General features: G+C 39.2%; 1 protein-coding gene across 2 annotated transcripts; it reads right to left on the reverse strand.

Moving 5' to 3' along the window:
• Positions 1 to 1,199: 1,199 nt before the first annotated feature.
• Positions 1,200 to 15,136, reverse strand: LOC148844126 (uncharacterized). Of its 2 annotated transcripts, XM_088956863.1 has the most exons (5): positions 14,271 to 15,136; positions 5,770 to 6,877; positions 3,920 to 4,324; positions 2,174 to 3,745; positions 1,200 to 1,989 (listed from the first exon to the last, which is right to left on the reverse strand). In XM_088956863.1, exons 1-5 carry the CDS (start codon positions 14,747 to 14,749, stop codon positions 1,426 to 1,428), a joined length of 4,128 nt encoding a protein of 1,375 aa, XP_088812989.1. In that variant the 5' UTR covers positions 14,750 to 15,136; the 3' UTR covers positions 1,200 to 1,425. The 2 variants fall into 2 exon arrangements, with proteins under 2 accessions (XP_088812989.1, XP_088812990.1); XM_088956864.1 differs by lacking the exon at positions 3,920 to 4,324 and having other exon boundaries at positions 14,271 to 15,134.
• Between the last annotated feature and the right edge of the window lie 4,393 nt (positions 15,137 to 19,529).

Raw genomic sequence — 19,529 nt, forward strand, 5'->3', positions numbered from 1 at the left:
TTAAATGTTGGATGTATCTAATATCTTAAAATTAATTATTTTCAACTCATTTAGTATTAATAATTGATTACCCTATTTGCTCTCATTTTTATCAATAAATTTAAATATGGATGAGACAAAATTATGGAAATTTTCTTGAGGCTATTCGTGCTTTTTAAATTAGTATAGATTTGTATACATTTTCTAATGTATCCAAGCATTTTGATATCTTTCATCTGTACCTATGTGTTTTCAAAGAGTATCTGTATCTGTTTGATATGATACCTAATACTAATACTTTGATTTGGTTTAGCTTTCTACTAATATGCTTGGCACTCGGTGAATGAGAATGTCAACTTCGATGCACGAGATTCAGAAGTGTGATGCATGATTGATCCATCCTTGTAAAGGACATACCATCTAAAACCCAAGAAGGGAATTAGTTGTTAGTAGAAAATGGACTCATGCTCAAACATTAATAGAAGCACAACACATGAAGGAGTTCACAAAATAGATGGGATAAAGAGAAACATAAACATGGAAACTCGGGATCTTAAAACACATTGAAGTAGAAGTAATGTCATCTAGCCACTTTGTAAACATGGAAACTCAGCCTACAGAGCTAGTTACCTTTACCCTGTTCCATAGTTTTGCAAATAAAGAAAATGGATAATGAAGGGTTTCTCTTCTATTATGAAATTCAAGGAACCAGAACAAGAATGACAGCGGATGTCCTATGTCCAAGCGGTGGTTACATTATACTAAGAGAAATGTCATTCAACCCCCAATGTTATAGAACTTTTAGTTTGTATCAAGGCCTTGTTCGCTTTTTGGTAAGTTACTTACCCATATTCTTTTATTTCCTAGGTAAATAAGGCAATGACCATTTTAGTCATAGAAATCCATTATTAAAAGGGGCATTTTGTCCCATTCAAGTGTTGGCAACTTTCCCCCTATGTGGGAAAGTTATTTACCCACCTAAGAGATGGGTATCACTTTCTTTGATAAGTGATAGTGTGATACCTAGGAAAATAAACTTTCCCTGATCCCCAAAGCTGAAAAAAAAACATTGAATTCTTGATCAATGGGAACCAAAATCCCATTGACCAACTTTCCCCCCTCTCAAAATCCAAAAAAAGAACACCCCCCCATTGTTTCAATAAAAATGGCTAAAAAGTGAAATGGTGTGCATGCCTACTTTATTTGAATTACATCTACAATTTACACAAAGATGGCAATCCTTATACTCCCAACAAATAAGCAATTGGAGTACATCACTACAATAACTTGTTCTTGGGACTCTCTCCCTTTTTTCCCTCTTTAAATCCTTCCATTTTTTTTGACTCAAATCAGATCAAGTACATGAATTATGCATCCAACGATTATAAAAATCACAAACAAATAGTAAAACAGTGCAATACAAACCATGAAGATGATATTCTTAGTTCACTTTAGGCTTCCTTCTTCACCTGGACCAATGACAAACTCAGACTTATGGTCAAATTTTTCCCAGGATCTAAGAAACTCAGACAGTTCTCCCGTGATAGATTTTTGGGTTTCATCATCATCATAATCAGCATCATCATCATCTTCAAAAACCAGAGAAATCCCATACTTCTTCAACTGAAGACCATGAAACCTTGGTGGGTCTCGCACTGCAACCTGTATTCTATCACCATCTCTCAACAAGGAAACCAATGGCTGGTAATCAAAAAATCGACATATGTAGACTTGATCGATCTGGGTTTTTGGAACTCCTAGCAGATACAATGTTTTTGTGAATATAGGCTCTGGTCCATCCCTGAGAATACTTGCTTGAATGTCCACTATTGCTGGAACTTTATTTCTAAAATTATCCTCTACTTGTTGGTCAAGAGAAAGCACCACATAAATAATCACACCTTCGAGCTTTTGGTTTTTGCGGCTTGAGAAAATCATCACTTCCTGGCAAAGCCAGTCTGGGATTTCATTTCCAGGAACACTCAGGTAGTTTATACGCCTCAAAGTAGCCTGCAATGAAACCATGACTTAAGAAATAAAATTTACAGGTGTGCAGGTGGCTGCTAAGTTCATGTTTAGATTCCTAACTTGTTGTGGAATTATTAAACATGTTTCACAAATGCTAGTTCAATGCCTTTTTTTTGCAATGCAAAAAAATAAAAAATTCATTTAAACCAGAGGGAGAGAGAGAGACCTTTGGAAACCTCTGAACAACAGAATGGCATGAGTTGCAGCCACTCATGTACAACCTTCTCAAGGACTTCAAGCATTCAAGGCCGGGAATATCCATTAATTTCTCACAATTCGTAAGGTTCAACTCCTCCAAATTCCTCAAGTTTGACAGATCAGGTAAACTTTTCAAAGCAGTACAATTTGAAACATCAACTTTAGTTAAACTTGCAGGCAGTGGAGGGAGAGATTTGATCTCTGTGCAATGAGTCAGTAAAAGATCTGTGAGAACAGAAAGGCCCCTCAGGCTTGATGGAAGGCTGCAGATAGCACTGCGGCTTAGATTCAGAATCTCCAATGATGACAACTTTTCAAAATCATCAGGAATTACATTGGATAATTTACAAGATGAAGCATCCAAAAGCTGTAAAGAAGAGAGGTTTGAGAAAGAAATTGGCAGAAGAAAAGGCTTAGGATTCAGTTGATGTTTAAGATGCATGCGTTTTGTCATTTTCAATACTCTTAGATTTGAAAGCATCCCAAATTCTTCTGGCAATTCCGCTACACCAGTTTCCTCCATTAAAAACTCATGCAAGCCATTTAATTTTCCAATTGAAGCTGGTAATTTGCTTAGCTGTTTACATTTGTTTAGATTCAATCTCTTGAGATTGTTCAGTAACCCAATGGACTCTGGCAACTCTGTTATGAGGGTTTCATTCAAGACTAGATTAGTTAAACTAGAAATGTTTCCAATTGTATCTGGTAAATGGCTAAGCAGTACACAACTTCTCATATCAAGTTCCTCAAGCATTTCCAGAGTTCCAATCTGATCCAGAAGTTCTGTGATTGATGTTGCCTCCAGATGAAGCTCAACTATAGATGTCAAGCCTCCAACTGAAACAGGCAATTTGCTAAGAAATTGACAGTAGCCAGCTGATAAGAGCTTCAAATTTGATAATACACCAATGGAACCTGGTAGTTCTCTGATGGAACTATGGTCAAGAAAAATTTTTGATAATGATTTTAGATTGACAATGGAATCAGGAACTGCAGTGAGTAGTTTACACCTCACTAAACTAATTGTTTCAAGGTTCGTTAGAAACCCAATGGAATCAGGTATTTCTTGTATAACCAAACCATTAAGTGAAAGATCTTTTAGAGAATTCAGTTCTCCAATGGAATTGGGCAGCTGTTGCATTGACACACAATTATCCAGGATCAACCTTTCCAGTTTTGTTAGGTGGCAGACAGAATCAGGTAACTTCCTTATAGCAGTCCCACCAACAAGTAGCTCTGTTAAAGACTTCATGGGCTTCAAATCTTCTGGTAAGTCTTTTAGCTTAGAGCAATCAGAGAGGATAAGGATTTTGAGGTTTCCCAATCCAGAGATATCATTTGGAAATTCCTGAAGATTTGAGCAGCGTCTCAGGTTCAAGAGAAGTAACATGCACAGTTTCCCAACTGATTTATGGATCTTCATCAGTCCTGAACAATTCTCAAGAATAAGTTTTTCTAAATTCAGGTACCAAGAGAAATCAGGTGTAGCAATTAGTTTATGGCAACTGTGGAGATTCATAACCTTCAGCTCCTTAGCCATCTGTCCAATAGCCAGGTTTTCAGTTATAATTAAAGAAATAGCAAGTTATACAAGGTTTACTTCATCAAGGGTTACATGTCAAGTTGTGATATATGAAAATTGTTCTCTACAAAAAAATAAGAAGTAATAATCAGAGTAATTAAAATTTTGAATTATGAAACAGTGAGAACTAACATTGCACTGGATTTGCCACCATTTCTGGTCCCATACTTTCCTGATTTTGCTCTCTGAGAGATCAAGGACAGCAAGTTCCTGAGGACAAAATTCAGAAGGAAGAGCATCCAGCTGGCATCCTTTCCATTGTAGCCATTTAAGGTTAGTAAGTATAACTTTAAAGCTCCCTTCCAAATTTACATGATTGATTTGAAGAAGTCTTAGATTAACCATGGGTTCTAATCCTCTGGTGCATACTTTTCGCTCCTTTTTATCTTTCACTCTTCCATGATTAAAGAGATTCTCAAAATTTTTCTTGAAGTTTGTAGTTGATATTCTATGTCTGGTGGTATTACAAAATTCATCAGACTCCTTTCTGTTTTCTTCAGTAAAGTCAAGGGTGATGCCTTGGGTTCTATCTGCCCCCTATAGAAATTCATATATGAAATATTTTAAAACCAAACTTTGAAAGGAAAATGAAAGTCAATTTCCTTATGTTTTAACTAAGAAGAACAAGATAAACGATTTGATGTGCATTCAAGGAGTATCTTTGATAATACAGGGTGAATTGTCCGTGGAATAAAAAACATAATAAAAAAAACAATAGGATTGTAGTTATATAAACAAAAACTAGGTGAATATGCTCCATCTTATTTGTGGCAAGAAAGCAGCATCCAAATCAATTCTTTTTTAGTTCTTCTGAATTACAGAGAAAACCAGAAAAGGAATTAAGCTTTGAGTTGGAATCTGCCATCTTGAAAGGGATACCAAATATGGCGAATACAACAAGATGCAGAAACAGGGCTGCAAACAGATTGGATATGCATGCCTAGATCAAAATTTTATCCATTAATATTCAATTCAAATAGAATCTTATCTGTTAGATTCGGATGAGACTCGAAACAAATTTGGATATTGAATACCATTAATAAATTAAACAAAAAAAAGCAGAACATTATCAATGAAGTAAACTAAAACCAATTTTGGTATTGTTTATCATGACTAAACATATAATATAATATATATATATATATATATATATATATATATATATATATATATATATATATTCAGATTTGATCATAATAGATTGGATGGGGATATGATTATTGACAACGAAAGTTTTCTAAATATGCAAGGTATGTATTTACTAGAAGTTGAAAAGAATGCAACTTTCTATACACCCTCCCAAAAAAAATCAAAAAATAAAAATAAAAATAAAAAAATACAACCTGTCCATTGTTAATTTTCATGAGAGCAATTTTTTTGATGCTTCCTCCTTTTCCATCATAACAGCTACTGTCGTTACCATGAACATTACCTATAGTTTCTGTGTGTCTGTTTGTATGGGTATATGTGTATGCGCATGGGGTGTGTCTATGTACATGGATATGTATTCGTGCATGTGTATCTATGTGTCTGCATGAGAGAGAGAGAGAGAGAGAGAGAGAGAGAAGCAATTTTTTTGATGCTTCCTCCTTTTCCATCATAACAGCTACTGTCGTTACCATGAACATTACCTATAGTTTCTGTGTGTCTGTTTGTATGGGTATATGTGTATGCGCATGGGGTGTGTCTATGTACATGGATATGTATTCGTGCATGTGTATCTATGTGTCTGCATGAGAGAGAGAGAGAGAGAGAGAGAGAGAGAGAGAGAAAGAAAAAAAAATAACAGGAAAACTAGAATGCAGGTGAGTTCTATGGTTTCAAATGAACTTTTTTTTCTTAATTTCTAGCTAGTACTGTGGCATGGCTCAAAAAAATAATTAAGGCAAAAGCTATTTTTTCCAATTACGTGCATATATCTGTTAAAATTATAAGTTGTAAAATAAAAGCTAAATTACAGAGCAAAACAGGCAACAGAATACCTTTTTAGAGCTCAAAACTTCCATTATTTCATCCTTATCCCACAATCTACTACGCATACCAGGATCTTCAGGACATTCTCCTCGAACAATTTGCTTTCCCGTATCTCTAAGCTGATCATGCATCCACAAAGCATTGTCATTGTCAATCTTAATGAGGGATTTTCCTCTAAGAATTGCAATTGCTGCTTCAGCATGGAAGCCACATCCTTTCCATATATCAATAGCCGATTCTCTGCTCATTCTCATGCTAGCAAAGAAACATGCAATATCAAGGAAAATGCATTTGCATTCTTTATCTAGCCCATCATAACTTATCTTTAACACATCATGAAGGTCACCTGGACGGATCTGTCTTAATTTCTCCAGTGCATCTTCCCACTGATCTTTCCCTTTCTTATCAAACATAAAGGCACCAAATACTTCTAGTGCCAAAGGTAGTTGTCCTGTGAGGGTTACAATTTCTTCAGTTATATGCATGAGAGTTTCTGCAGGCTTCTCCCTTCCAAATGCATGATAGCTGAAGAGTTCAAGTGACTCTATGAGATTCAACTTTTGCACCTCATAGATCTCATGAACTTGATGCCTTGCTAAAACTTGACTATCTCTTGTGGTGATAATGATCCTACTTCCCTCATAAAACCAATCTCTCTTGCCTACTAGAGCATCAATTTGGCTTGTGTCATCAACATCATCTAGCACAACAAGAACTCGCTTCATGTGAATGCACCCTTTTATAATAAGGATTCCACCACTAACCTCCTCTACAACTTGCTCACCTTTTGGGAAAAGATCATGAAGAAGTATGTTTTGAAGGGAGACTAAACCATTGGGGTTTTTTGAAGTTTCTCTGACATTTGAAATAAAGCTACAATGCTCAAAATGAGTAACCATCTTATTGTACACAGCCCTTGCCAGAGTTGTCTTGCCAATCCCACCCATCCCATGAAATACCACAATTCGGACGTCATGAGATTTAACATCTAACACCTTCATTAGCTCTTCTACACGAGAATTAATCCCAACAGGATATTTGGCCACATCTAAGGGAGTATTACTTGATATGGTCAAAACTTTTTCAACCAAATCTTTTATCAACTGTGGCTCTTGGCTGTCAAAAAAATAAATAAATAAGAAAAACATAGACATAACGGAAACAATTGAAACAAATGTTCTAATGCAGAAAAGCAAACAAAGATTTGCATTTGCTAAAATGATGGTTTCCATGATGAAAAAGATTCACTTGTTAGTAATAATTTTTTTTTGTAATAAATAAAAAAGAAACCTTATTAGGAAAATGGAAAAAGAGTACAATATGGGTGATAAGGAATCACCAACCTCCAAAAAAGAAAAAGCCCCCCATAACCATCATCTTCAATCTCAGTGAAACAAAATTACTCCAACCAAACAAAAAAAAAAAAAAAAACTCCCAAACCAAACTGAACAGCCCACTCACCAGATAAAACCCACCCAACTAACTACAAAACTTAACACCTCATGCAGCTGATGCCTCCCTACAACTTAATATACTTCAACTTAAACCATTGTAGAAAAGTTGCCCAACTATTCATCTCTTCCATTGGATTGAACAGAAAACTCTTAATGTCTCTGTTGAAATAACTTAGTTTTATTTTAAGTTTAGTGCCACAAGGGCATCTTTGTAATTTTCTCCTTTATTTTTTATGTATGGTCGCCCAAGTATATATACCAAAATAAACTGGCACTGCCAGTTGACTTTTGCCTCTTTCAATTCTGTCTCATTTCTCTCTTTTCTCTCTTCTCCCTTCTCCTTCTCTTCTCACTGTTCTGGAATCACACCATCTCAGCACCAAGAAAACATGGCATCAGAGCGCCAGATCCAATCTTAGGACCAGGGCAGCGCTTCTTTCCTTTTCTGTCTATTGGTGGTCGAACCAAAGAACAAGATCTCTGGTGGACGTGTGAGGAAACTCACTGCAAGACTGTTCCTTTTGCTTGGTTGTGAGCCCAGAAACTATCAGAAAGAAAAAAATCGAATGCTGTGACTTTTTTTTTAGTTTTTTCTTCCTCAGTTTGTGGATCGAACTGATCCTTTTTTGTACCTAGATGTATGGGTTATGTGGGTCTAATGACCTGCGGCTGGTGTGAGAGTATTTTCTCTCATTGTATGTGGATAGAGTGATCCCTTTTTTGCCCAGAAAGGTGTTATTAATTCAAAGTTACAGATCTGTAACTGCTGTGAGAGCAGATTATTTTCTTCTTCTACCCATATAGAAGCTAAGCTACTATGTGAAAGCTGTTTTGTTGTTGGAGAGAATGGTCAGATCTGTTTTTTTGATACTCCTTACACATCTGAAATGGTGTGTGATCAGTCTGAAAGGGTTCAGTAGGGCTGAAATCTGAGAACAGTAATGGTGTGGGTCCAGCTGTGATTTTCTTGAGTGAGAACAAATTTTTCTTTTGTGTCCAGCAGTGTAGCTGAACTGGAAACTTGATCACATTGCTGCAACCTGTTTTTGACTGTACTGTGGATCTGAAGTGAATTAAAAAACGTGTTCTCTAGCTGGTTTGTGACTGATCAGATTTAGCTTCCATGTCTTCGGAAGATTCTGGTATGTCTGGTGTTACCTCTAGTCAGAGTGGGATGAGCAGAGGTTTTGACATGAGTTTTCCCATGGCTGTGATTCCCTTTATGGCCTTAATTACCTAGAATGGTCAAGGGGAATCAAACTTTACATAACTGCAAGGGGAAAAGCAGGATATATCAATGGTAGAATTAGAGAACCCCAGTCTAGTGGTGTGGAACATGATAGGTGGGACCATGAAAACAACATGGTGATGTCATGGCTGTTATTGTCTATGCTGCCACAAGTGAGAAAAACCTTCATGTGGGCAGAAACAACTCATGAGATATGGGAGCAGGCACAGTCTACATACTCCGAACAACGGCATTATGCTAAAATATATCAGTTGTAGGCTGCCTCCTCAACTTGTAAATAGGGGGAGAGGAGTCTCTCCTTCTACTATTTAGACCTGACTTCTGTTGGAAGGAACTCGATCACTATCAGAATATAGATTGGAAGTGTGATGCAAATGCCAAAGCATACAAGTCTCTGGTTTCATAGCAATGAATGTTTGCCTTTCTCCTAGGGCTGAATCCTATATATGAATCTATCAGGGTTCAGATATTGGGGGCTAAAGACCTCCCATCCGTATAAGAAGTATATGCTCTAGTGCAGTCAGAAGAGAGCAGACATAATGTGATGAACAATCCTAAGGGAGAGCACGTGGCTTTAGCAGCTAAAGGGAGTGTTGCTACGGGTGGTGGAAATTCCTTCAAGAAAAGTGACTTTTAGAAGAAAGGTGATAACAAAGATAAGTTATGGTGTACACACTGTTAGAAGTTTAGGCATACTCGGGAGACATGTTCGGAGCTTCACGGGAAGCCAAAGTGGGCTCAGGAAATGAGTAAAAAGCTGGATCAGAATAAGAAGCCAGGACAGTAAGGTCAGAGAAAGTTTAATGCAACAAATTTAGTCTCTCAAGAGCCACAATCATCTACCACCACTATGAGTTCTTCTGGGACTGATTTGAGGGAAGATATCATTAAATTCTTTTCGTGACCATTTAGAGTTGTATGGGACGGCAATCCGCTAGATGGATTCTGTTTCTCCACCCTCGACTTCCTTTGCATCTACATCACGTAGCTGTAATTCTGCCACAGTTTCCATGTGCCCTCTCATCCCTCAGACTCCCCTTGGATAATATACTTTGGAGTCTCGAACCATATGATAGGTAAGTCCAATTGTTTTCAACCTTATCACCTATTATCTGGTCGGGACAAGGTGAGACTTGTTGATGGTTCTTTCTTCACCATAACTGGTCAAGGAACCATCTCCCTTCCTCTTGAACTCACCCTCTAATGTTCTACATGTTCCTAAATTGCCCATAAATTTGTTCTCTGTTAGTAGTATAACAAATTCGTTGAACTGTTTAGTAACCTTTTTTCCTTCCTCTTGTATGATATACGATTTGGTCGGGAAAGACGATTGGTAGAGGTCGTATGGAAGATGGTCTTTACATGCTGGAAAATAAAGCTTGTCTTGCGGCTATTGAGTCTAAGAGTCTGACTAATAAGAGTCAAGTTCTTTTATGACACATTCGTTTGGGTCATTTATCTTTTGAGTCATTGAAAGTTTGTTACCGTATTTATTTAAATCAATGTCAATTTTGGATTTCACATGTCAAACTTGTCAGTTGAGCAAACATTGTGAAAATCACTTTACTTCAGGATATAATAAATATGATTTTCCTTTCCATATTGTGTATTGTGATGTATGGGGACCTGTTACTTTAGCAACCGAGTCTGGTTATAGATTTTCATTACATTTATTGATGATTACTCTCGATATACTTGGGTGTACCCTATGCGGTCCAAAGATGAAGTACCAAAAATCATTAAAGATTTTCAACGCTTGATATTCACTTAGTTTCAAATGGAAATCCAAATTTTCCAATCAGACAATGCCAAAGAATATTTCCATAGTGATCGTGCGGAGTTATTTGCCTCGTACGGATCCATACATCGTAGCTCTTGCGCTAGAACCCCCTAGCAAAATGGTGTTTCTGAAAGAAAGAATCGTCATCTCCTTGAAGTTGCTTGCAAGTTACTTATACACATGAATGTTCCTAAACGTTTTTGGTTTGATGCTGTGTTGTGTTCTGCCTATCTCATCAACCTATGCCATCTCGCTTGTTAGGGTACAAGGCCCCCCATCAGCTTCTTTTTCCCAAGGCTCCACTCTTCTCTATTCCTATTCGTGTGTTTGGTTGTCGTTGTTTTGTCCAGGACCTTTCTCTTACTCATGGAAAACTTGATCCTCATACCATTCCTTGTGTCTTCTTGGGTTATCCTTCTTCCCAAAAGGGCTATCGATGCTTTGACCTCGTTTCCAAGAAGTACTATGTCTTTATGGATGTGTCTTTCTTTGAAAGTGATCATTTTTTCCCGGTTTCTCCTCAGGGGGAGAGTAAGGTGGAGGAGAAATCAATTCAGGTTCAGGTTCAGGTTCTTCCTCCTTTGCCTGACCCTCCATTCCGTTTTTTCGTCATCGCAAGAGCCAACTAAATTCGAGAGCTGTGGAGTAACTTGAAACCGTACCGCCAACATCATCAAATTCACTGGGGACAGATCATATCCAAACAAGTACTATCGTCCCCATTGATGTTCCTGATCCTCTTGTCATAGAAATTCCATCTGGCAATGACCTTGACATTCCTATTGCAAAAAGGAAGGGAGTTAGGTATTGTACCACCAAGTATCCTATTACCCATTTTATTACCTATGAGAACATCTCACCCTCCTTTCGTGCTTTCATTTCTTCCATTAATAGTGTCCCTATCCTAAAAAATGTGGCAGAAGCTCTCTTAGTACCTGAATGGACAGATGCAATGAAAGAAGAGATTAATGCTCTACAAAAAAATGGTATGTGGGAATTAGTGGATCTTCCTAAGGGTAAGGAACCGGTAGGGTGCAAGTGGGTGTTCAGAGTGAAACACAAAACTGATGGCACGATAGAAAAGTACAAGGCTAGGTTGGTGGAAAAAGGGTTTACCCAGGTATATGGTGTAGATTATGTAGAGACCTTTGCCCCAGTAGGCAAGATGAACTCCAATTAGAGTCCTTTTCTTCCTTGCAGCAAATCTTGATTGGGATCTTCATCAGTTAGACATAAAAAATGCCTTTCTGAATGGAGACCTTGAGGAAGAGGTATACATGGTTCAACCTCCTAGCTTTAGTGTCCTAGGCAAAGAGCAAAAAGTGTGCAGACTAAAGAAGTCTTTGTATGGTTTGAAGCAATCAACGAGAGCCTGGTTCAGCAAATTTCATCTGGCTATACAGAAGATTGGCTACAAACAATGTCAGATTGACCACACTCTATTTGTGAAAAGAGGGGAAAGAAAGATTGCAGCCTTGATAGTGTATGTTGACGACATAGTGATCATAGGTGACTGGAAGGCTGAAATTCAGAGACTAAAAGATTTCTTAGCCACTCAATTTGAGGTGAAGGATTTAGGTCCCCTTCGATATTTCCTTAGAATTGAAGTGGCCCGCTCTTAAAAGGGGATCTTCATTTCTCAGAGGAAATACATTCTAGATCAGTTACAAGATACAGGAAAACTAGGGGCTAAGCCAACCGACTCTCCCATTGATCCAAATCACAGACTGGATGACTAGTGTGGTGAAGTTGTCAAAGATGTAAAACAATTCGAGAGACTTGTGGGAAGGCTCCTGTATTTATCCATAACCAGGGCAAACATTGCTTATGCAGTAGGTGTTCTTAGTCAGTTCATACATGCTCCTAAGACCACACACTCAGAGGCAGCAGAAAGAATACTCAAATACCTGAAGAGGTTTCCTGGAGCTGGTTTGTTATACCAAAAGAATGGTCATTTGAAGATTGAAGTATATACAGATGCTGATTGGGTTGTATCAGTTGATGAAAAAAAGTCTACTAGTGGGTATTGTTCATTTGTGGGAGGAAACCTAGTCACATGGAGAAGCAAGAAACAAAATATGGTGGCTAGGTCTAGTGCTGAAGCTGAATATAGAGCAATGTCCCATGGGGTGGCTGAAGGCATGCAAATAAAGAATTTGAGCGAACTGAGTTTTTCATTTGATAGTCCTATGTCCTTGTATTGTGATAACAAGGCTGCCATCAATATTGCAGCCAACCCTGTTCTTCATGATAGAACTAAGCATATAAAGGTTAACAAACACTTCATTAGAGAGAAAATTGTTAATGGGGAAGTGTACACCCCATATGTGAGTTCCAAAGAGCACCTAGCAAATATATTTACAAAAGGCTTGCATCACTCGCGGCACGATAATTTATGTGACAAGTTGGGCATGATTGATATCTACGTCCTAACTTGAGGGGGAGTGTTGAAATAACTTAGTTTTATTTTAAGTTTAGTGCCGCAAGGGCACCTTTGTGATTTTCTCCTTTATTTTTTATGTATGGTCCCTGTAGTATATATACCAAAATAAACTGGTGCCACCAGTTGACTTTTGCCTCTTTCAATTCTGTCTCTCTTCTCCCTTCTCCTTCTTCTCTTCTCTCTGTTCTGGAATCACACCATCTCAGCACCAAGAAAACAGTCTCTTACTTTCTAGGTTTTCAAAAACAAAACCAACCATGTTGTTGTACACCTCTTGAAGATCAGATAAGGTTCCACATAGCCTCAAGCCCCCTTGCCAAAAGATTTGGAAAAGCAACTAAAAGAGGAACAACTCAACATTTAGAATTGCAAGTACTGAACCAGAAAGAAAATCCTTGGTATGTATACAACTTTGACTATATTCGTAATTGTCAACATAACACTCCATAATTGCTGAATCACTGAACTGAATTGCTTAGTCATTTGCCTTTTAGTGAGTAAACTATTGGAAAAGCTTCAATGTTCAAAAAGGCACGGATAACATGGATTTCAAAGCCCTCATCTGATTAATGATCTGCATTAACACAGAAGCCTAATTGGAGTTTGGATAAAGTAGGCATACTTTGAGTACAAAGAGTAAGCACAAGGTAAATTTTTTGACACCTGTCCAATGAATACACCCAGCCTACCCTTGAAATGATTCAAAGCAGATTTCAAAGATTGGCTTGTTGGTTTATTCCAGCGTTGACGCGGAATCAAATCTCACAACCAGCACTTCCGGGAAAAAGGGGTCAAGGGAGTTATTAATGGTGCATAGCATGGTTTTCAAAATTGGACCAGACTAGACAGGACGGTTGGACTGGAAAACCCGGGAGTCGGTCAGGTGATCGATTCCATTTTACCCCAAAACCGTTATTTCGCCAAAGCCGTTGATTTGGTCAGCAAATCGCTGACTTGAGCGGTCGAATCATCCAACGGTTTTGGCCATTTTTTATTTTTTTATTTTTTTATCAGAATGGACCATCCATTCGGTTCGAACGTTAGGACTATTTGACCCGGGAACTGGACCAAATACCAAAAAAGGATACACATCCAAACATTCCAGCCACTGCCCAGAGCCTTTTTGTGGCAACCCTCCAAAGCTTAGCGAGATTATGAAAATTGGATCTCCAACAATTCATCCCGTTCTACTCCATGGTTTGGTCAACAAGGTCTCTAGTCCATAAATCAGTTAACTGGTGCATGGTAATTTCGTGCGACAATGTCTACCAATCTTCACGTTTCGTCAAAGATTTTCTGTTAGAGACTTCTTATTTTCCAGTCCATTCTTTATTTACCTTTTCGACAAGAAAGGGAAAATGCCCTAAATGAAGATCATGAACAAAAAAGGCAATACCCTATAAGCTTTTGAACCATACTTTCAATGTAAAAGGGACGGAAAACTTTTCGGTCGGAAATATTTCAGCTATTCTTTTTGCCCCTTCTTTCTTACGGATAAATTGGGAGCCAAATTTTCCACCCCTTCTACATCTACATAGAACAAGCAACGCAAATACGAAAAAATTGAGGGGAAAAGACAGTACCAATTTCTCGAATCCCAACCGGAAATTCCACCAGCTTTCTCCATGGCTTTCCTCCATCTGAGGACCTTGTCTTTTCCAAAACGTTGCTCGAGGTTCCGGAAGTCCATCTCGAAGGGCCCGTTCTGCCGCCGGACATGAGAGGGATCGACTCGGTAAAACACCGGAAGCAAGTGTCGCCGGCGTCGCCAGCATTCAGTGATTCTGGCTAGCTCTTCCAGACACCAACTCGAAGAAGCGTAGTTCTCTGATATCACGGCGATTGACACCGCCGATTCATTGATGGCAGTGAACACCGTCGACTTGATCTCCTCATCATCACTTTCCAACTCTTGGTCATACCAGAACGCACGGATGCCATTGGCTAGGAGCTTGTTGTAGAGACATCCGGTGAAGTTGTGTCGAGTATCGACGCCTTTGAAATTCAGGAAGACGTCCCACCGAAAGACGGGACACTGAGTTTCCTCCTCCTGCTCCACCATTGCGCCTCCTTAGATTTCCTCCCCCCCTGTTTCTTCACTTCTAACTACCAGGTTAAACTACTGGGGTTACTCTCTCTGCTACAACTAGATTAACAAGACTAGAAGGAGAAGAAGTAAATGCAGAATCCCCAGCAAGGGATTTGTGTGCGTCGTTCTATTGAAGCCATCCCAAACCAGCTTTGATTTGAACTAAATGGCTCAGGATCGCTTTCTGTCGTAGCTAAACACCTCTGCAACTCAGATGGGAACTTGGCCAATGAACTGAGTTCCGGCCTCTCGTTGCTTCAGATCAACGCAACGCAGAATCCGATTTTTTTCTTTTTCCTATTTTTTTTTTAGTTTTTCGGGTATAATTCGATTCTTCAGCGTTTGACTTTACATGACAATAAGATATTGTCGCGTTTATCGGGACGTTCCTGATGCATTGTCCTTTTGCTGATATATTGACGGAAAGACCCCAAAAGGCGTTGGGTAAACGATTTAAACGGTAAAACCTACCGTGATATTTCATCTAAATACCAAATATTTTCTCACAAATTGCACTTCAGACTTTTCTTGTTAGATTTACAAACGGATAAATAAAATGATTATACTTGAATTTAATTTGGGATTAAGGCTCTGTTTGGTTCACAGGAATAGAGTCCGGAACCCAAATCGTAATGGGCTATTTCATGGTTTTTAAAACCGGACTAGACCGGATGGTTAGGCCGGAAAAAATAGGAAATTGGTCAGGTGATCGGTTTCGGTTTTCCCCCAAACTAGAAATTTGCTCAAAACTGTTAATTTTGGTCAGAAACCGCTGACTTGGCCAATTAATCGTTCGAACCGTTTTGATCATTTTTTATTTTTTTGTTAGATTGGGCTGACTGTTCGGTTTGAATGGTCAGACCATTCAACCCAGAAACTAGACATTTAACCGGTTCGACCTCTGGGTCATTTTTAAAAACTATGGGCTATTTTGATTCCAAATGTTTGGTTGGGACTTAGGAGGAATTAGAATCTCATTCCCATTCTCACACCAATGTGGCATTCCCCCATTTGAAGGAATGGTCATTCCTTGCCCCTCCTTTAAGGAATAAAATCCCATTCTTGCTGAGTCCAATTTCTATTCCCATTCTTATTTGAACCAAACAGACTACGAGAATAGATCATTCAGATTCTGATTATGAAGGATTTTGATTTCAATTCCCACTACAAATCAAACAGCTCCTAGATTGATTATAAACAGATAAATAAAATGATTAGTATACTTGAATTTAATTTGGGATTAAATTGATTTGTAATTAATTTAAGAAAAAATTATCAGCTTCAACGTTTCAGCAGAGATCGGCTTGAGTGAGTGCAACATCTGTTCGAACGAGTTTAGCTTCAATTAGTGGAAACCCATGATTACACCCTTCAAACAACCTCTCTGAACCTTGCATTGGGAATATCTCCCCATTAAATAAAGCACATAAGAACTCAAATGTTCTCAATGCAAAGCTGTAAGGGCTGTTCAAATGTGCCTTGCACTGTAGCTGATTCAACCTTTACAGCCTTGCATTGGGAATATCTCGGTACTTATGTGTTTTATTTCATGGGGAGATATTTCCAATGCAAGGCTATGAAGGTTGTTCGAACTGACCCTGCAGTGAAAACTTTCACCACGGATGGAGTTCTTACCTGTAAAATAATTAAAAATAATCTGAAATAAGAAGTCTAACTACAAAAGAGTACATTTTACATTCACATTGTTCGTGTATATTTAAAAAAAAAGTTTGAAAAAATTACAAAAAACAGATTTTTTTTATTTATTTAGTTTTTATAAACAAGACCCTTGTTGCTTTTTTTCAACCAATTAAGCAGAGATAATAAAGGGCAAAATAAAAATTTTAAAATAATTAAAGTCTTAAACCCATTATGTGTCAACACACATACATACATATATATATATAAAGTTGTAAACCATATATATTTATCCAAATCCAGGTCCAATAAGGACATTCGAATTTGACCCATCTATAATTGAATCGAAAGTAGACCCACTTCAAATTCAATCTCATATAAGAGCATGTATTATGCACGTGTTTGTAGATAAGTATATATTTATGGTGTTTGAATTTAAATTTTATGACTTGTACAAAACTCAAAATACAAGTATTTATAGATAAAATTAATAATATGCTGGATTTGGATGTTGTTTCTTTAATAATTATAATGTATATAATATATATTCTGATTATTCTGTATAATATCTGATTTTTTAATTTAAATTATTAATAATATTTAATTCTAGATCCGAAAAGAGATTATTTGGTATGAATCAAATATTAACATCGGGATGTAGGCTTAATATATCCTAAGGTTGACTATAAATGAAGAAAATACAAAAGTTATTAATGGATAAATTGCTTAAACTATAATTTTCTTTTAAGCCAACAAAAGGCAATTTCATTGTGTTTAGCATAATAAGCCTTTATTAGTGGTGCAACTCGGGTGGGTTGAGTCGGTTTGATAGCTATCTCAGGTTCAACTTTAAAAGGTGTAAATCTCAGACTTGCGTTTGGTCCATCCCAAGGTCAAATTCGAATTTATCAACTCAAACCTAATCCAATTTTAACCCAAATCAATTCAGGTTAGTTTTAGGCTTGGGTTAGGTTAGATTGGGTTTGGGTGGCCTAGTTGGTTTGATTTAAAGGAAGTTATGAATATTTTTATATAGTCATCTTTTATTGGGCCTTGTGGCCTAATTTAAAGTAGAATTGATTGAAACTATATACAAATTTCATTTACAAATCCATATATACATGTTGCCGCACGGTATGATCGAGGTCAATGAGGTAAATTTATTCTTCAAGTTTCAATGTTGTGAGAGGACCACGAGGTTTTGGAAGAGGTTGACCGAAGTCGAGGACAATAAACCGAGGCGAGGACTATGGTAGCTGAGGACTACAGTAGCCAATGACTACTGGCTGGGGCAAGATCCTTGGTGACATGAGGCACTACAAGACAGAGAGTGTTAGAGGCCTTGGGGTGGATACCTAAGGCAGAGGCTCCGATGCTCAAGTTAGTACAAGGTGCGAAGCTAGAGAGAATGCGAGAGTGCTCCTGGAGTATGTCCTCGGATGCACCAGATCTCCCAGAATTAATGCTTGGCAGGGGAAGTAAATGAGTGAGTAAATGTTGGAGTTACTCTGTTTTATCCCCTTTTCAGGGGCAGTTATCTCTTATTTATACTTGAGCGTGCTGGTGGTAGGTAGAGATGAGCGCCTTGGATGAGAGCCATACGAGGTCAGACTACAGGCCCTGGTGGTACGCCGGATAGTTAAGTGATGGCTCCGTACAAGAGCAGCAAGGCTCTCACCTACTGTGGCTGATGTTAGTAGGCATTAGTGGGCTAGGCCCTCTAGCCCTATGTGGGTTGGGCCAAGCTAACCCACACCGCTTGCCCCCCACTCCCGAGACTAAGGTGAGGCCTCAGCTTCTGCCCGTAACAAGGGTGGTTGTCGAAGAGGACGGTGGAGGCGCCGAAGAAGCCAACAACCGAGGGAGAAGCGCCTAAGAAGCCCACCACTTGGGAAGAGGTGCCGAAGAGGCCCGCAGAGTGGCCCGAGGCGGGAAAGAAGAGGCCTGCCGTAGATGCACCGAGGGAGGAGCCCCCGCGAAAGCTTGCCAACATAGATAGGCAAGCCGAGGAGGTGGTGCGGAGGTCCGCACCTGGGGAGCGCTCGTCTGGACCTTCGTCATCCCTCCATTAGTACAGGGCACCTTCGAGAGGATTGAAGGGGCTGGAAAAACTTTCCTTCCCCAATTGCAGCTCCGAGAGGGGGACTCCATCCACAACGAGGGGGTCAACTAGGAGTTGGTCAACGTGTCCATTTTGCCTAGGGATCACTACCGCCTTCTGCAAAGTGACCTCAAGGCTATCTACGACGAGGGCCTATACCACTTGGCCAAGGTAAGACGTTCTTCAATGCTTCATCGTGTATATGCTCATTTTATTTTTATTTTTTTGTTTTCGCTGATTGGTTCTATGTCAAGCCTATTTACATTCCGTCGGCTTGGGGGACCGAACAAGGCTGGCCATGGGGGACCGAACAAATCTAATGCGTCCATTGGATCTGCACCAATCTGGACCATTGCCTTGGGCATCGTTTCATCTTCCGAGGGCCTGAGCTAAGTGGCACAATGCAGTTGGATGGCGGGAGAGGATTAGTTTTAGCTGTCGGATTTGGAGAAATCTTGGCTGTTCATTTTCCTTTAAATAGGGGCCCTGGCGGTGCCTTTCTTCTCCATTTGGACTTAGATGCCCTTGCTCTCAAGTGAACGTAGCTCCCTAACTCCCAAGTCTCCAGAGCTCCTTTGTCCCTTTCTTTCTTCAAGACACTCCATCCTTTTTAGGTAACCTCACAATGTCGTTTTCAGACTTTGGTCCCGAGTGCCATGAACTCTCGAACATTTCGGGAGGGAGCTCTCCTGCAACCCCCTTTCCCTTATCTTACCTAGGTTCCTTAGCTGTAGTCCCCCATCAACGGGAGGTGGCCGTTTTGAGGGAGAGGCTATCCTTGGGGGGGGGCCGAAGGCAATCACCGGGGAAATGGCTCTCCCCATGAAAGCTCCGCTTTGGCGTTGCTAAGGGAGCCTGAGGGATCTCCTCTCTCTGAGGGTGATGCCATGGAATTCGTTGCCGAACTAGTGGAGGGGAGTGTTGTCTGAAGGGTGGCTGATGCTGGCGTCCCACGTTTGGAGTTTGATAGCTCTTTAGCCATGTGCTAGGTCAAATCACTGGCGAAGAGGTTCC

Source organism: Nelumbo lutea, chromosome 8, assembly GCF_056320005.1.
Source record: "Nelumbo lutea isolate HS-2025 chromosome 8, American lotus-T2T, whole genome shotgun sequence".
Taxonomy (NCBI): Eukaryota; Viridiplantae; Streptophyta; class Magnoliopsida; order Proteales; family Nelumbonaceae; genus Nelumbo; species Nelumbo lutea.

Excerpts from the sequence above, each read along its gene's own strand:
- LOC148844126 (XM_088956863.1), bottom strand. The coding sequence starts at position 14,749 with ATGGTGGAGCAGGAGGAGGAAACTCAGTGTCCCGTCTTTCGGTGGGAC. Across the intron at positions 6,878-14,270 it reads GGTTGGGATTCGAGAAATTG|CCAAGAGCCACAGTTGATAA; the intron begins GTACTGTCTTTT and ends TTTTTTTGACAG. Across the intron at positions 1,990-2,173 it reads TTGTTCAGAGGTTTCCAAAG|GCTACTTTGAGGCGTATAAA; the intron begins GTCTCTCTCTCT and ends GTTTCATTGCAG.